The sequence below is a fragment of the Rhinoraja longicauda genome, chromosome 30 (assembly GCF_053455715.1).
Source record: "Rhinoraja longicauda isolate Sanriku21f chromosome 30, sRhiLon1.1, whole genome shotgun sequence".
NCBI lineage: Eukaryota > Metazoa > Chordata > Chondrichthyes > Rajiformes > Arhynchobatidae > Rhinoraja > Rhinoraja longicauda.
The window spans coordinates 17,994,687-18,012,757 of NC_135982.1; the positions used below are offsets into that span (position 1 = coordinate 17,994,687).

General features: G+C 39.5%; 1 protein-coding gene across 18 annotated transcripts in view; it reads left to right on the forward strand.

The window, feature by feature from the left end:
- The first annotated feature begins 226 nt into the window (after positions 1-226).
- eif4g3b (eukaryotic translation initiation factor 4 gamma, 3b) overlaps positions 227-18,071 on the forward strand; it is a 209,792-nt gene continuing 191,947 nt past the window's right edge. For 15 of the 18 annotated variants that reach the window (XM_078425386.1, XM_078425388.1, XM_078425391.1 and 12 more), the window contains exons 1-2: positions 227-390; positions 502-569. In XM_078425386.1, the coding sequence (XP_078281512.1) occupies positions 508-569 (62 nt within the window). In that variant the 5' untranslated portion in view covers positions 227-390; positions 502-507. Of the gene's footprint in view, positions 391-501; positions 570-1,117; positions 1,137-1,337; positions 1,492-18,071 lie in introns of those variants that run through there. The other 3 variants (XM_078425403.1, XM_078425387.1, XM_078425398.1) reach the window with 3 other exon arrangements.

Below are 18,071 nucleotides of genomic sequence, written 5' to 3' on the forward strand. Positions count from 1 at the left end.
GTGTTCTGCTGTGAGGGGGGGAGAGGGGGGAGGGGGGGAGGGGGAGGGGGTGGAGAGGGGGGAGGGGGGAGAGGGGGAGAGGGGGAGAGGGGGGGCGCAGTGAGTTTCCGGAAATAGCCGAAGATGGTTTTCCGGAAGTTGCCGATGTGCCGGCACCGAACCTTTCCGGAAGTTGCCGATGCGCCGGCACCGAAGTTTTCCGGAAGTTGCCGACGGCTGCCGGGCGTCCGTCTTCTCGGACTGAGAGCGGCTTGGTTCGCCATGTTGGTTTGGGTGTAAAAAATCGCTTGCATCCGTCCTAAAGCCTGACTCTTTCACTCTAAGGACGAGCCCTGCTGCTAGTTCACACTCTGGGCCAGCTACCAATGCTATTATTTTTGTGATTTGCAGGTAAACTCACGTGGGAAACGTCCTTCTGAGGGAGGACACCCTGAGGTACATCTCTCTGTCTCTCTATACAACAAAATCCGCCTGGTTTTTCTTTTTTTTTGTCTTCTTCAGCCTGAAATGAGCTTACCACAGAAAGCCAAACCACAGCCTGTAATAAGAGGACTACAACAGCCTGCTTCGTATCCTTCACTTTTTGGGAAACATTCAATTTATCGCTATATAATCCAAAAAAAAAAAAACTTAACTGAGAGGATTTCTACCTTTTTTAAACTAATGCTGGTATTTTTTTTTTAGGGGCCGGGTAGCGTTGACACAATAGGCTTCAAACTAAAAACCTTAAGGTCTGTTTGGTTTCTGGGCACTTGTTGCAAGTGTCGATGCATTCAAGCTTTTAGATTTTTGTTTAGAAAAAGGAAAAAAAGGTTTGTTGTTAAATGGTTTGGAAAGGGATTGCTTTGTGTTTGGGATGGTTTAAAGGTTGTTGATTGAAGAGAAGGAGTGTGAGAGCAAGGCAAGGGGAAAGAAGCTCTCAACGTCGAACCGGGAGGAATCTTGTTTCGATTTTTCTTTTGGAGCCCCCCTCCCCCATTCACATAAAAACGTAGCCGCACATCTAGAGACATTTTTTTTCAATGTTTGAGATAAAAGTCACAGTCGCTTACATTTTTTGTTGGAAACAGAACTCTGTACGGGAGCCGGTGAAGGCAAGGGTGTCTGGTGAAGATTTTGTATTTCTGGGTGGGCATGTAAGAATTTTCCTCGCTATTTTTTCGCGTTTGATATGTTTGTGTGTGGCATGAAAACAAAATATTTCCTTGTAAATTATTTTTTTGTTGGGAAATTGTTTCTTATAAAAAACCAGTGGTGGGGTTAAGGATCGTGTGTGCATGACACGTCTTCAGAAAATGCCGGTTACAGACAAACCAACTCCACTGCAGTCAGCCTGCAGCTCCGATTTGCAGCTCACTATTAAAACCTGCAGCCGTGTAGCTCATAGTCTAATTTACATTTACAACGTGGTTTATGCAGGTTTTTATATAACAAAAAAATGACAGATGGAGAATTATGGACACAATTACTTGTTCTGTGCAGCGACATTCAGTGAGTTTACCGTGTGGATCATTTTTCATTTTAAGCATTCCTCTCACTGAATTTGGGTTCCGGAGCCTGGCCATATTCATTTATTTTGGGAGAAATTTTCACAATGTAAACGTGTGCCTTTCATATTATTGGACTGGTAACAAAGCCCCGATCAAAAGGGAGATTGTTAAATTACCTGGGTTATTGTAGTGTAGTGATGACTCCAGTTTAATTTGTTTAGGTTTAATTTGTTTTAAAACAAAATGGTATTTGTGGTTTTTATTTTGGTAATTATTATTTGTCGAAGCCGAGGTTTATGTATATAACAGTTGTGTATATGTTTTGACAATCCCTTCCGGAAGGAGAGGGAAACAATGCTATTTTGTAAATTTTCTTAGTAGGAATATATTTGAAATAAAATGATGTATTTTAGTCCAATCACTTTTGAAATTATAGAAATAGAACCATGAAAGAGCTTGATGCGCAGCCAAGTTCGTGGCTATTAGGAAATGATTCAATGATTTGCTGTGATATTCAATAAATTGTTGCACTAATGGGGATAATGAATGGATATGTGACTGTAGTTTGGATTTAGATGCTAGATTCTTGACAGGATGCACGAGACCACAATTATTGTATAGTATAGTGTTTTGAATTAACTTTTCAATATTAAATTGCCATTTCACGTTATTTAATTTTAAATGCTGGATATGTGCAGTACCTCAATTTTCATTTTGGATTGAATTACTGTTCATTGTTGGATAATTTCATACAATTTGCAGGTTTCAAGCTAATCAATTTTAATGGTGGATGTCTTTTTATTTATTAAGTGACATTTTATGAAAAGTTTTGTTGTGTCAGGTTCAAGGCTGTAGTTTTAGGCCTAGGTTAAGGCTGTGCTTTCTCTGCCAGTCAAACTGCTCACCCAGTCTCCACAGCAGAAACTGGGCATGCTCAGACCTCCAGCATTGGTTTCCTACTATATAGCATTTCTCTGAACTGCATAAAGGACTTTTAACTGCTGGATTGTGTGTCACCTTTTAAGTCATATGACACACAGTCACATGGGACATTTGCACACTTCCTGATAAATAATTTACTTGGTGTTGACCATATAGTTATAATTTGATTTGTTAAAATCTTATTAGATATAAAATAATTTGACAAAGGAACATTTGGGTTAACTCAGTAAATAGTCAACTACACTTGTGCATGGTATTGCGGCTGTGGCATGTCTTCTGCTACGAAATCTTGGTTGGCGCTGATGACAAAATAATTTCTCAGTTCTGCAGTGTCATTCAATTGCTGAGCTGTAGATTTTTTTGTGGGCGCAAGTTAACTGTACAGTGCAATATTTTCATTTTTGCTTTGCAACCTAAATTTAAATCCATTTGATTCGTATGAAGGTGAAACCAAATGTTATTATCCACTTTTAGCAGTTTCAAAGGTTAGGGGCAAGGCAGCAAAAGTAAATGAAATTCTGTGAGTGGCAGTGTTCCGTGCTGGTGCACTGTTTAATCATGATGTCACAAGCTGCTTTGTGATTGCAAATAAAATTTGATGAATATGTAGAAGTGGTGACAAGTGGTTTACATCTATTTGAGGGAGCAATGGATCTTGGTTTAATGTCTCACTGAAAAGGTAGTAACTTGAGTGGTAAATTAACCACTCATTGCTGCCTTGGTATGTCAGCCTATATTTTTCTGTTCAAGCGGTCTGGAAAGGGACTTGCACCATAATATGATTTTCTGGCAAGAACCTAACAAAGCAAGTCATAGCTGACTTCAAATATGTCAATTTTATAATAATGAAAGATCTCAGCTAAGTTACTGAAATACCTTTGCCTGAGATACCGTTTGAATAGTTTTAGTTAAACCTTTTTTTAATACAATGAAAGGACATTGTGGATTTAAATGCAAATAAAAAAACGAGATGCTGGAAATATTCAGCAGGTAAAGCTGCATCTATACGAAGAGAAACTATAACTCTTAAATGTTAAATCTGCTACAGATGAAGCCTAAAATGTTGAGTTTTCCCAACATTTTCTGTTTTTCATCTTAGTACTTAAGCTTCCTAATCAAATCACTTGTGGATATCTTAATTTGGTATGGGCATGAGTTGATATTTCCCTAAATACTTGGATTCAGCCTTTTTTTTCCAACACATGTTGTTTAACTTTGACTCTGTCGGCTCTTTAGTAATGGATACAGATACCAAATGATAAGCTTTGACAGTGACCTGTCCTAGTCTATTGAGACATCGCCTGGTGACCTGAGTTTTTGACTTGCTCTAGTTTCTTCAAGGAGGTTCTCTTGTCTTGAAGGCTGAATCTCAGTGTACCAGGCTGAGATTGGAAATGAGCTGTTTGTATAGAAGAACGTTTGAGGCTGAAAACTTTAAAAAAACATCTTTCAATCTTTTAAATTCCTTGCAGGACTTGACTAGGGTATCTACGACTGAACGTCAGTGTCTCAAAGTCGAGGGTTTAATTCAAGGCAAATAATTCAGGAGAAAGCTGTGAAATTATTCAGAGAGTGGTAATCTGGAATTTTCTACCCAAAAGTACTATAGCATTTCAGTCATTGAATGTGTTCTGGATTGAGAGAAATAGAGATTGTAAGCTATTAAGTGAATCAAGAAATATGATGTGGCGATTTAATTTAAAAAAGCCACGATCTTGTTCAATAGTGGAACTGCAAGTCTTATTCCTATTTCTTATGTTTTATCTAAATTAACCTTTTATAAAAAATTAAAATAGATTATTCATAGGGTTTTAAGTGTAAAGTGCATTGCTACTAGCATGTGAAGTTCATGATTTGCATCTGTTAGTCTTTGGTTTTGAACCATTTTTGATAGGTAATGATCAGTGCAATGAAATGCAAACATCTATAGGATGCAGTGAAAGGTTTGCATTTTTGTCCATTTAATTAGCTCAACAGAAATTAAATACCTTATTTGTGACTGAAATAAGCATTGGGGTATATAGCTGAATGTTTCTTTGATAATCGAGAAGGTTGGTAAATGGAAAACAGATCTAAGATGATTGGTATAGAAATTAGAAGATGAGTGAGTATTTTTTATTGTTTCAATGAGTTGTGATCTGAAGTAGTGATAGATGAGGATTCAGTCAGTGCGGATTTGATTTGTATTTTAATATTGACGTGCGGTTCCATTCTTGTTCTATATCTGTGTACAAGCTTAAATTTGGTCATAACATCTAATTTATTTTAAACTGACAGCATGAGAATTGAAAGTATAGTTTATCTTTGCATATGTTGCAAAAATAATTAAAACACCTGAAAAACCAAAGCTAACAGCCAGTGTTTCTTTTTAAAATGTTATATTTATAATAATGGACACAGTATTCCTGTTTGTGTTATTGGCATTGTATTGCTGAAAAGTTAGGAAAGAGATCATGTGACTCATCCTGTCCTTTCTCATTAAAAAAAAAAGAAGCCCCATATCGCAGAACAAAATGTATCCTTGTATTTCATGGGTAGATGTGTGTGCATAGGTATTTTTTTTAAAACAATGAAAGATTCTACCTATGCCATTGTTTTACCACCTGTGTGTTGCAGACACTATGCCGTACTCTGGGGGAAATTATTTTTCTCTTTTCCCCTCAACCTCTTTACCAATTAATTTACATTTGTGAACTTCTCCCTAATGCAAATGGGTCATTTCTGTTTATACTATCTGGGGTTCTCAGGATTTTGTATATCTCAGTTAAGTTACCTTTGAACCTCCTCTTGTTCAGAGATCCTTCCTCATCGCTAAAATGTTCTAGTGTTGACAACATGCTCGTAAATCTCATCACCCTTTCCTTTGCAGTCACTTCTTGTGAACTATGTGCAGGACTATACAACTAACATGTTGTATAGGATAGGACTGCAGATGCTAGTTTAAATCGAAGGTAGATACAAAAAGCTGGAGTAACTCAGCAGGACAGGCAGCATCTCTGGAGAGAAGGAATGGGTGATGTTTCGGGTCGAGACCCTTCTTCAGACCTAACTAATGTATAAGAATCTAGTGTTCCTTCCTACATTCACATTCTATGTCATGGCTGGTGCATTTGGTCTGTGGGACTTAACAGTGAGTTTAGATGTGGAGTTTGGTTGTCCTGGTCCCTTGGCTTTACTCCAGCCACAGCAAATGCTGCCCAGCCCATTTGTTTCAATTGGGTGGGGGAATGATAAAATAAGTATGTTTTTAATTTCTCGATTACATGTGATTTCATCATTTATAAATACATTTCTATTATTTCAATAAATCTACTTGAATTGTTTGTCTCTAATCATGGACATTTAAAAACAGTTGAAAAGGCCTTAACAACATGAGCTGCAGGAAGATCATTGGGGTGAGGGTCCTCTGGTTCAGTGGAAATGTTTGTAAATTAAAGTACTTTCTGATCGTGTATTGTGGAGCTATAGGCATGAAGTTGAGCATCAGACAAGGCTTTTAATGAAGTTATTTTCTTAGCGTAGCCCATTTATTCAGCTAGGCTTTTTAACTATGTAGAATTCCTTTTAATGTAAATAACTATCCTCTCCAGCTGCTTCTGAGCACTGGTGTTACATGTTTTAGCTCTGAGTGAAATGGCATGTCCCAGAGTTAATCAACAGAATCATGTAATGTCTTTGTATATGTTTACTCACAATGTAAATGTTCATTTGAAGTGTTTTATAATATGCAAAATACAGTGCCCTCCATAATGTTTGGGCCAAAGACCCATCATTTATTTATTTGCCTCTGTACTCCACAATTTGAGATTTGTAATTAAAAAATCACATGTGGTTAAAGTGCACATTATCAGATTTTATTAAAGGCCATTTTTATACATTTTAGTTTCACCATGTAGAAATTACAGCTCTGTTTATACATAGTTCCCCCATTTCAGGGCACCATAATATTTGTGACACATGACTTCACAGGTCTTTGTAATTGCTCCTGTGTTTAATTGTCTCCTTAATGCAGGTATAAGAGAGCTCTCAGCACTTAGTCTTTCCTCTAGTCTTTCCATCACCTTTGGAAACTTTTATTGCTGTTTATCAACATGAGGCACAGAGTTGTGCCAATGAAAGTCAAAGAAGCCATTATGAAATTGAGAAACAAGAATAAAACTGTTAGAGACATCAGCCAAACCTTAGGCTTGCCAAAATCAACTGTTTGGAACATCATTAAGAAGAAAGAGAGCACTGGTGAGCTTACTAATTGCAAAGGGTGTGGCAGGCCAAGAAAGACCTCCACAGCTGATGACAGAAGAATTCTCTATAATAAAGAAAAATCCCCAAACACCTGTCTGACAGATCAGAAACATTCTTCAGGAGTCAGGTGTTGATTTGTCAATGACCACTGTCCACAGAAGACTTCATGAACAGAAATACAGAGGCTACATTGCAAGATGCAAACCACTGGTTAGCTGCAAAAATAGGATGGCCAGGTTACAGTTTGCCAAGAAGTACTTAAAAGAGCAACAACAGTTCTGGAAAAAAGCTTGTGGACATTTGAGACAAAGATTAACTTGTATCAGAGTGAAGCCAAGAGCAAAGTATAGAGGAGAGAAGGAACTGCCCAAGATCCAAAGCATCCCACCTCATCTGTGAAACATGGTGGTGGGGGTGTTATGGCCTGCATGGCTGCTGAAGGTACTGGCTCATCTTCATTGATGATACAACTGATGATGGGAGTAGCATAATGAATTCTGAAGTGTATGGACACATCCTATCTGCTCAAGTTCAAACAAATGCCTCAAAACTCATTGGCCGGCGGTTCATTCTACAGCAAGACAATGATCCCAAACATACTGACAAAGCAACAAAGGAGTTTTTCAAAGCTAAAAAATGGTCAATTCTTGAGTGGCCAAGTCAATCACCTGATCTGAACCCAATTGAGCATGACTTTTATATGCTGAATAGAAAACTGAAGGGGACTAGCCTCCGAAACAAGCATAAGCTAAAGATGGCTGCCATACAGGCCTGGCAGAGTGTCACCAGCGAAGACAGCCAGCAACTGGTAATGTCCATGAATCGCAGACTTCAAGCAGTCATTGCATGCAAAGGAATGCAACTAAATATGACTACTTTCATTTACATTACATTGCTGTGTCCCAAACATTATGGTGCCCTGAAATGGGGGAACTATGTATAAACACTGCTGTAATTTCTACATGGTGAACCCAAAATGTATAAAAATGGCCTTTAATAAAATCTGACAATGTGCACTTTAACCATATGTGGGTTTTTTTCTATTACAAATCTCAAATTGTGGAGTACAGAGGCAGATTAAAAAATGATGGGTCTTTGTCCCAAGCATTATGAAGAGCACTGTATCTTTGGTACTGTGGTAGCTTTGAAGGCTGGTGGCATAACACAAATGTGTAATGTTTGAGAAGTTGGCAGTAGTAATTCATTAACCCTACAATCAGTGGTTCAGCTTCAGGTTATTGCCAAGAGATGATGTTACATTACATAAAGCTATTGAGGTGATTTAATTGTATTTTTAAAATCAGTTTCTTCTCACTGTACAAAACGTTTAATTTATACCATAAGGTTTTTTTTTGTTCTATGATACCAGTGCCATTTTCCAGCATGTTAGGAGATTGATGTGCTGTGGTATGCCTTGTGTTATGGACACCATTTATCCTGCAATAACACTAAACATAATTGGCCATGTATTATACGATGTTTATTGGGCCACAGTGTGCAAATTTGCTACTAAGGCTAAAGAGAAAGGTATATCAAGAGAAATAACAAAAGGACAAATATAATCTGAATGCACATAGCATTTGGGCAGAAGAACATATAAAAGGAGCAAGTGATTATAAATAACTGATTGTCACTGCAGAGAAATGGCTGTAGAGTAACATGGAATGAGAGCTGAGTATTGCATATGGGACATTTTGAAAGGATAGGAAGCTAGGCAAAAGGGAAGGAGTGCCCTGCTAATTAATTAATCATAGATTTGAGTCATTCCTCCTGCATTGTTAATACAAATAGTGATATGTAGGCCCTCTAACAATGATCTCTCTAAGTGTAAAGGAAAAAAGTGGTGCTTCTCAGAAAGGACAGTGATGGTTAATTGGGGTCCTGAATCTATGTATAAACTAAAGATCACATGGACATGCTGGCCTAGCTGAGAAATTCATAGATTATTTCAGGACAGTTGCTCTGAATAGCATACCCAGAGAGCAGGTTATACCAGACATGGCATTAAGCAATGAAATGGGATAAATTAATGATTGTATGGTGATCAAAATATGATTGAAATAGGCTAGGAGTTTAGTTTATTGTCACGTGTTACCGAGGGTACAGTGAAAAACTTTTGTATTCCTTAGTGCATAGGAGAATGAGAGGTGAGGGGAAAAGATAGAGTAGATGCAGAGAGTCGTTTACCTAGAGTGGGGGAAATTAAGAACCAGGGGGCATAGGTTTAGGATAAGTGAAAGATTTGATAGGAATATGAAGGGCAATTCTTTCACACAGAGTGGTGGGTATGGGGAATGATCTGCTGGAGGAGGTAGTAGAGGCAGAAACATTTAAAAGACATTTGGACAGGTACATGGAAAGGAAAGGTTTAAAGGGATATGGGGCAAATGCAGGTAGGTGGGACTAGTGTAGATGGGGGAATCTTGGTTGGCATGGGCCTGTTTCCATGTTGTATGACTGACATTTTAGCAGACACCCTCCAAGGTGAGAAGATGATAACATTATTTACACTCTGGTGAACAGGCGAGAGTATTGGTTGACCAGCATGTTGAGCCGTGTGTTTTGTAATGAAACCGTATCAGTCTGATTAACTCCTGAAAAAAAACTAGGAAAATTAGCATGGTTTTGTGAGAAAAAAAAAATGTTGACTAGTTTATAGGGGTTCATTGGGGAAGCTAATGTCCTGTGGATAACAGTGAACGGTTAGATGAGCAAACTTCGATGTGGCGCAGTGGTAAAGTTGCTGCCTTACAGCTAATGCAGTGACAAGACCCTGGTTCGATCCCAGCTATGGCTGCCGTCTGTATGGAGTTTGTACGTTCTCCTCGTGACCTGTGCGTGTTTTCTCCGAGATCTTCGTTTCCTTCCACACTCCAAAGACGTACAGGTTTGTAGGTTAATTGGCTTGGTAAGTGTGAAAATTGTCCCTAGGGTGTGTAGGATAGTGTTAATATGCGGGGATCGCTGGTCGGCGCGGGCCCGGTGGGCCGAAGGGCCTGTTTCCGTGCTGTATCTGTTGTAGTTCGTGATCGATTAACAGAATAGTCAGACAACCAAAATCGTTTAACCTCTTTATTCTACTCACCCAGGTGGGAGAGTGCCTAGATATCGGAGCGTTCAGAAACGCTCAGGCAGCCAGTGTAGCCTCTCTCCCCGAAAGCTTACATTTACACACCTTTTATACCCTAAATACATATGCCAGAATTTTTCCATCGCTGCCTAAAAAGGCAAGTTTACAATGCCCTATAAATCTTTATGTGTCTTTCGGGACCTCCGTGTCCATTGTGACCTCTTCTTTCTTGGGAACAAAGGGCAGTCCATATGGCAAGATGTTCTTCTTAACACTTCAAAGCTTTGAACGCTGGTTGCTGATATCAGAGGATACGATCAGCCATAAACTTCCATGCTGACAACAGGATGCCCCAGGAATAATCCGAGCTGGAGCTTTTACACTCCTGCAATAAAACCCACATAGCTGCATTCGTAATGTTAGTCCGTACATATCTTTAAACAAAACTAAAACCAGATTTTATCTGTTCCGGTGCCACATCAAAGAATATTGTGGAAAATAGAAGCTTATGGTGTAGTAGGTAACATATTGGTGCAGACACAAGGAACTGCAGCTGGAATCTTGAGTAAAAAACAAATCGCAGAAAGAACTCAGGAGGTCAGGCAGCATCTGTAGAGGGAATGGATGGGCGACATTTTGAATCGGGACCATCAAGGGTGGGAGTTGCTGGACGGATATGTGGTGGAAATAACAGTTGGATCAGTTGTGATTTTGTTTGAATCTCAGCAAGCTGGAGGTGCTGAGTATCAGTCTTTTAATTTTTATGTTCATACATTTGGCTATATTACAATGGTGATAACATTTCAATAATGTATTTTTGCTTGGTGGCATCTCAGAATGTGCTTAATATTAAAATTGACTTGTTTGCCAGCGACTCTTCGATGATTAATATGAAAATATAGCCATCTTTCCAAGAATGGGGAAAACAATGCTCACCGGCTAGGTTAATCCAAAAGTTCATGTTTACACTTGAAGTTTGGGAAGTGTATGTAAACTGAAGCAATTATCAAAGGCACAATTAAAGTGCAGACATTTTTGAAACAGTTCTTTGCTCTCGCACTGAATGATTTTGTTGGAAAAAAAAGGGTGCATTGCAGTAGCATGAAGTTTTGGATAAAGGCACATGGTGCTAATGTAACTAAGTGGGTCACTCCAGTACTTACTGCCTTTTTGTTAGTAAACAAGCATCTGCAGTTCCTTGTTCCTTCATGAAATTTCACATGTTATTTCATGTTTAGATTACATGAATGATGTAACTTTTGAAATTTTGGCTAATATAACTAAGCCATTTGTTACCCATGGCCAGCTCCTTTGGCCAGGGAAGCTATGTTGAAATTGCCATTCTTTTGACACAATGTAATTCTGTGTACATGGCTGAATCAATTTTTAAGAAAATTGAGTCAATCGGGGCTACCCTTTTCTCCTTGCATCACTCATAAATAAGTTCGGTCTTCTCGTGTCCTCAAGTGACAATTTTTGTGTAATTTTCTGGTTTATTTGACCTTGGTTTATCCATAGCCTATGCCATAATTTTTGTGTTTCAAGTGGTTCATTTTTTTAATGCATTTTTCATTTGTGCTTAAACCTGTGACTGATCACCTTGATCGATACCAATAATGCATCACAATTTTCAGGAAAAACTAAAGCACCTCATTGAGCAAGTAAAAAAGGACGAAATTAACTTCAAATATTTTTCATTAGCTCAAATCTTAAATCATTCAGTGAATTTTCCCCATACAATATTTATGTAACAGAAAAGGAAATTATTACTTTGCTGTTGCTGTTCTTTTATCATCTACTTAAAAGCAAACATCTTGTGCGAGGAAACTGGACCAAACAAAGTTTATGTACAGGACGTAAAACAAATTGTTTAGAGTGCTATGCTTTGTCAACTGGTTATGACAAGTGAAATCAGCTCTGATTGAATGACTGAATTTCTCAACAGTTATATCTCCTAAGAGCTATAATTACATTGAAGAATATTGTAGAAGTCCATTGAACATTTGATAGTTAGAAGCTTGTTTCCTAACTGGGACACAATGCAGGAACAGTTGAGGTCAAGCTGAGATTGGAAAGGAAGGATGGGGAATTTAAAATACAAACCTGTATATGCCAGTGAGCACAGACTTGGTAGTGAACAAGACTTGGTGCAAGTTTGGACAGACGGACTTTTGGATGAACTTAGTTAGTGAATTACAGATTAAAAGTACGATTGAGGGTGCAATAAAATAGTCAAGTAGTACCAAGAATGATGAGTACATTAGCGGCAGATGAATTGCCAGTTGTGTGTCTAAACGGCCTCAAGATAGTTATCAAGGAGCTAGATTGAATCAGGATCTGTAAAATAGGATAGTGGTGAAGATGGAAGATAGTGGCTTCAGTCTAATATTTAAATGGGGAATGTCTCAACTGATAATGCTCATTGAGTAGCTGATGGCTTTGGTAATGTGTAATAAGTTTTTAATTTATGTGCCAAGTGAAGAAAACTGGAAGCTGTACAATTTCAGCCTGGGCATAAGGTTAAGTCGAGGGTATGCAATGTTAAACTGGTAATCACTTTAGACTTTCTGTATGGTAGCAATGTTTCAGAGTTATCTTTCATTTTATTTATAGGATCTGGGGAAGACAGTTTAGTCCTTCAAGCCTATTCATCCTTTGTTAGCTTATAGCTACTCTACATAACTCATCTACCTATCTGATTCTTTTTTTCAATTTCCTAACTTAATCTATCGATGTGCATTTAACTTTTCAGTAAATCCCTCGGTTTAACAGTTTTTGGTTTTGGGTGTTTAAAAAAATACAATCCTCGTCTTTGCAACCTCTCATTTAATCTTTTTTAACCCTAGTAACGATCTTCTGAGTCTGTACTATCTCCAAAGATGAGATATCCTCTTGCAATTACTGAATGCAATAGTCTGGTTTAGTTGGGCAGCAGAACGTGCTTACATCCCTTTATATTTTCGCCCTCTTTAAATGAAGGCCAATCCATGAGTGAATAAGGGGCCCAAACCTGTCACTCTGCCTATCCATTCCCTCCACTGATGCTGCCTGACCTGAGTTCCACCAGCACTTTGTGTTTTAGTTAAGCATCTGATCACCAATGTTTTATTGCTCTTTTTAAAAATCTACCTGGTTTGCTAACTTTTAGTAGTTCCATACTTGGACCTCTTAATCTCTCTGGTCATCGGTGCTCTTCTGGTTTCCAAGGTGGATGATGATCTTGCACTTAACATTTAGAATGCCACCTGTCAAAGATCTCCCCATTTAATTTATTGCAACCACTTTCAGCCAAATGAGTGAACATGATGCTAAGTCTAGGTTATGTAATGAGTGATCATTTTATTCACTTTGGACATTCAGCATTATCTTTAATTTTATTTATAGGAATTGAGGAAGGCTGTTTAGTCCTTCAAGCCTATTCAACCGTTGTTACATTATGGCAAAAGTAAATAATTCATCAATCTATCTTACTTCTCTTTCAATTCCCTAACTTATCTTTCAATGTGCATTTAACTTTTCACATTTAACATTTGAATTTTCTACCTCATTTACATTATTTAAAACTTCACCAACCTGAGCACAACCAATTAACTGAGATGCCTGACTTTATTCCTCCATCTAGTCATTTGTGAATACAAGTCCACCACTGGTTTTCTGGCACCCTGGTTCCAGAGCCTTGCCGTATTATTCGTTTTGCCAGACAAACAGAGGTCACTGCCTTGGGGAACCGAGATACTGGCTCGCAAAGTCGGCTATGGGAACGGATCTGCCGGCTTGGGCCGGGCCGGAGTTCCAGAGCCCTGCCTGCAGCCAGCAAATTCGATCTGCCAATCTGCAGCGATTGTCCATTATGGGAACGGATCTGCCGGCTCTGGCCGGGCTGGAGTTCAAGAGCCTCGGCCGCAGAAGACAAATTCAACCTGCGGGTCGGTGCAGAAGTCTGGATGCGGTTGAGATCAGCCGGCTCACCCGGCCTAGGTGCCACATTTTCAGGGGGACCTCTGGGGGGGGGGGGGGGGGGGGGGAGGATTTCAAGTGCGCTCTTGTAATTTTGTTCGGATTAAAGGAGGTGCCAGACCACAGGTTGCCGGAAAATCAGTGGTGGACTTGTATTGTGAAAGTCTTGGATCAGATGTGGGAAGAGTAAGTGGAATTAGATTGAGGGCATGATGATCATGGACTAAATCAAAGTGGCAGTTAGAGAAACTGGAGGTGAGGAGGGAAGGAGGGAATTTTCATCATGATTCTTATCCAAGATGAAAATTCCATCCAATTCTCCAGTTTCAGTTCTTGGGCAGAGCATTGTCAAATGCTTTCTGGAAGTTTTAACCTGTGAATATGCATAGAAACATGTTAGTTGCTTGCACCTTCACACCCAATTCTTGATAATTCTTTCAGGTTAACTTGTATTTGTTCATATGATCACCCGTGAAGCTGAAAACAACATTTGTTGAAGTTCTCGCGTGCCTAATTTGACTAGTTGTGCAGGATAGCCAGAGGTTGAGGTTGCTAAAGTGCCATCATCCATATTTATGCATATGTTACAGTTAGGTTGCTATGATATAACGTCAAGAATGTTTTGCTGTCCTCTTCGGTGCATTCTCATGTTCGAAGCGCCTGAGCTATGTTTGTTCTAATTTAGCAAAATTGGCGATTGAATGATTAACCGACCATATGTTGCAAGAAATATTGAGTTATAGATTTATCTGCTGATTTAATATAATTGTCGGTATATTTCCATATCATAAACTATTTGCCTGAGGACTACGGTCCATTAATAGATTTATTTTTGCTTATTGTACAAATTAGTAGTGCATAGTGAAAATGAATGTTCTATCTGGTTCGTATTGCAGGAGTAAAGGTGGAATATTAAACTGGAGGCATGTTATTGCTGATTGTAAGTTGAGTTCTGCCCTTTGCGTTCTCATAAACTAGGAGAAAACCTGGTGACTTGTCAGATTGGAATGAAGAATTTGTTAATTTGTACTGGAATTCCTTTGGAACCAACATGTTTGAATTCCATAGGAGGTACTGTTCAGTACATGTCTGTGGTATCCAGCGAGGCTCTCAAGTTGTTGGATACTTTAGTCTGAATGATCCAGATATTGATGTTGGTCCTGGTGTACCTATTTATTACCAGGTTTTGTTTTGGTTTGGCTTATTGTCAGCTCTTGTGAATTTTTAAAAATCTCTCATTTCCATCTTTCATCAAGTTTTATGTTTAGAGATACAGTGTTGAAACAGGCTCATTGGCCCACCAAGTCCATGGTAACCATTGATCGCCCATACACTAGTTCTATGTACAACACACTCGGGACAATTTACAGAGGTCAATTAATCTATGAACCTGCACGTCTTTGGAAAGTTGAGAAAAATAGAGCACCCAGAGAAAAATCACAGGGAGAACGTACATACCCCGAACTATCTTCAATAGTTCCTCAGAGTTGGAGATGGCTTGCTTCCACTCTGGTTCGCTGGATTCTAAGTTGGAGTCCACTGTGAGATACGTAGACTGCTGCAGGTGTGCCATGTGGTACAAAAATTAATTCTGAATGAACTCAGCCAGTCAAACCACATCTGTAGAGAAACCAGTACACATTTTGGATTTTGTAGGAAGGAACTACAGATGCTGATTTATTCCGAAGATATACACAGAATGGTCGGGTAACTCAGTGTGTCAGGCAGCATCTCTGGAGACAAAAGATTAGGTGATGTTTCGAGTTGGATCCTTTGTTCAGACCTTTTGGGTTATTGGCTCTTCCTCAGAATTACGTGGTGCTCAATGTGATAGGCAAGGAGAGGTTCTTTGTGGGGCACAGTATGGCATCCTCTACTGCTTGACCTTTACCTCTGCATGTGACTATCATAGAACTCTAGATACTCAGTACCTTCCTTGGTACATCTCCATTTTGAATGGACATGGCGCAAGGATTCCCATGATTTGCAAATTGTATTTAAACTTTTCTGGAAAATTTGATGTCCATGAGTCATTTATGGGTCCAGAATTGATTGTAGCCTGCTTGTTTTGGGAATCTGATATCAGGATGGACATGATGTGGCCAGCCCTTCGGCCCCTAATTAGTTAAGTGTGATTAGAACCTTGAAGCTGGAGATGTTGACCTGCGTGAGAATGCTGGCATTGGATTGTCTTTGGATTTTAGAATATTGCAGATACAATGTTGGTGGTGCTTTCTGTCTGTTCCCCAAATCTCTGAAGTATACAAGAGAGTTGGAAATCATTGCTGCTCAGTGGACTGTGAGGATGGTTTGGGGTTATGGTTTTTGTGCACACTTTTTCTCAGTGAGATAAAGGGTGGACAGGAGGTGGCGATGAATTTCATTGATATATTGTGACAGTGAAGATTGAGAGAAGGGTCGGTGAGATGTCATAGCCTTCCTTGAGCTTGATCTATATTGGGATTGGGTTTCTTGTGGATCTTTTGGACAGCACGGTGGCGCAGTGGTAGAGATGCTGCCTTGCAGAGGCGGAGACCCAGGTTCGATTCTGACTATAGGTATTATCTTTACGAGGTTTATACGTTCTCCCCATGACTCTTAATGGATGTGATATTTGTCTTGGAAACAGTTCTTTGGTTTGATGAAAGAGCCAATTCAGGATGAATGTAATGAATTCTCCTGCCATAAGATCATAAGAGATAGGAGCAGAATTAGGCCTTTCGGTCCATCGAGTCTACTCCGCCATTCAATCATGGCTGATCTATGTCTCCCTCCTAACCCCATTCCCCTTCCTTCTCCCCATAACCTCTGACACTCGTACTAATTAATCCTTTTTGTAACGCTTGACACCCTTACTAATCAAGAACCTGTCAATCTCCATTTAAAAAATACCCAATGTACTTGGCCTCCACATCGATCCTTTGCAATGAATTCCACAGATTCGCCACCGTCTGGCTAAAGAAATCCCTCCTCATCTCCTTTCTAAAGGTACATCCTTTTAAAATGAGGCCATGCCCTCTGGGGACCTAGACTCTCCCACTAGTGGAAATATCCTCTCCACATCCACTCTATCCAGGCCTTTCATTATCAATTAAGTTTCATTGAGGTCCCCCCTTCATCCATCTGAACTCCAGCAAGTGCACACCCAGGCCTTCAAATGTTCATAATACATTAACCCAATCATCTCCAGGATCATTCTCATAAATCACCTCTGAACCCTCTCCAAAGCCAGCACATCCCTCCTCAGATATGTGGCCCAAAAGTACTTTCAATACTCTAAATGCCATCTGAGTTGTGCCTTGTAAACCCTCAGCATTACATCCCTGCTTTTATATGCTAGTCCTCTCAAAATGAATGTCAACATTGCATTTGCCTTCCTTACTACCGATTCAACTTGCAAATTAAAAATGGGAATCATGTGTCGGCACACCCAAGTCCATTTACACCTCTGATTTCTGAATCCTCTCCCCATTTAGAAAATAGTCTACACCTTTATTCCTACTACCAAGTGCATGACCGCACACTTTGCTACCCTATATTCCATCTGCCACTTCTTTGTCCACTCTCCGAACCTGTCCAAGTCCTACATAAGTCATAGGAGAAGAAGTCGGCCATTCAGCCATCAATCAATCTATCATGGCTAATCTATCTTTTCCTCTCAAACCCCTTCTCCTGCCTTGAGCTGTATCCTGCAGAGTCCCTTCTTCCTCTACACTACCTGCCCATCCACCTATCTTCATATCATCTGCAAACGTGGCCACAAAGCCATCAATTCCATCATCCAAATCCAATAATATGCAATGTGAAAGGTAGCGGACCCAACACTGACCCGACAGCCGACCAGAAAGGGCCCCCTTTATTCCTACTCTTTACCTTCTGCCATTCAGCCAATTTTCTACCCATACTAGTATCTTCCCTCTAATACTATGCGCTCTCATCTCACTTAGCAGCCTCAGGTTTGACACTTAATCAAAAGCCTCCTGAGAATCCAAGCAAACAACATCCACTGACTCTCCTTTCTCTATCCTGCTATTTACTTCCTCAAAGAATGCCAACAGATTTGTCAGGCAAGATCTCCCCTTCAGAAAACCATGCTGAGTTTGGTCTTTTTTATCATGTTCTTCTAAGTACTCGGAATTCTCATCCTTAATAATGGACTCAAATCTTACCGAAGTAAGGCCAACTGTCCTACACTTCCCCCTCTTTTAGCTCGCTCACTTCTTGCACAGTGGGGTAACATTGGGACCATCCTCCTCTAGTGATTCTTGAAAGATCACTTATAATGCTTCCACAATCTCAAAAGCTACCTCTTTCGGAACCCTGGGCTGTAGTCCATCTGGTCCAAATCTCGTATTCACCTTCAGATCTTT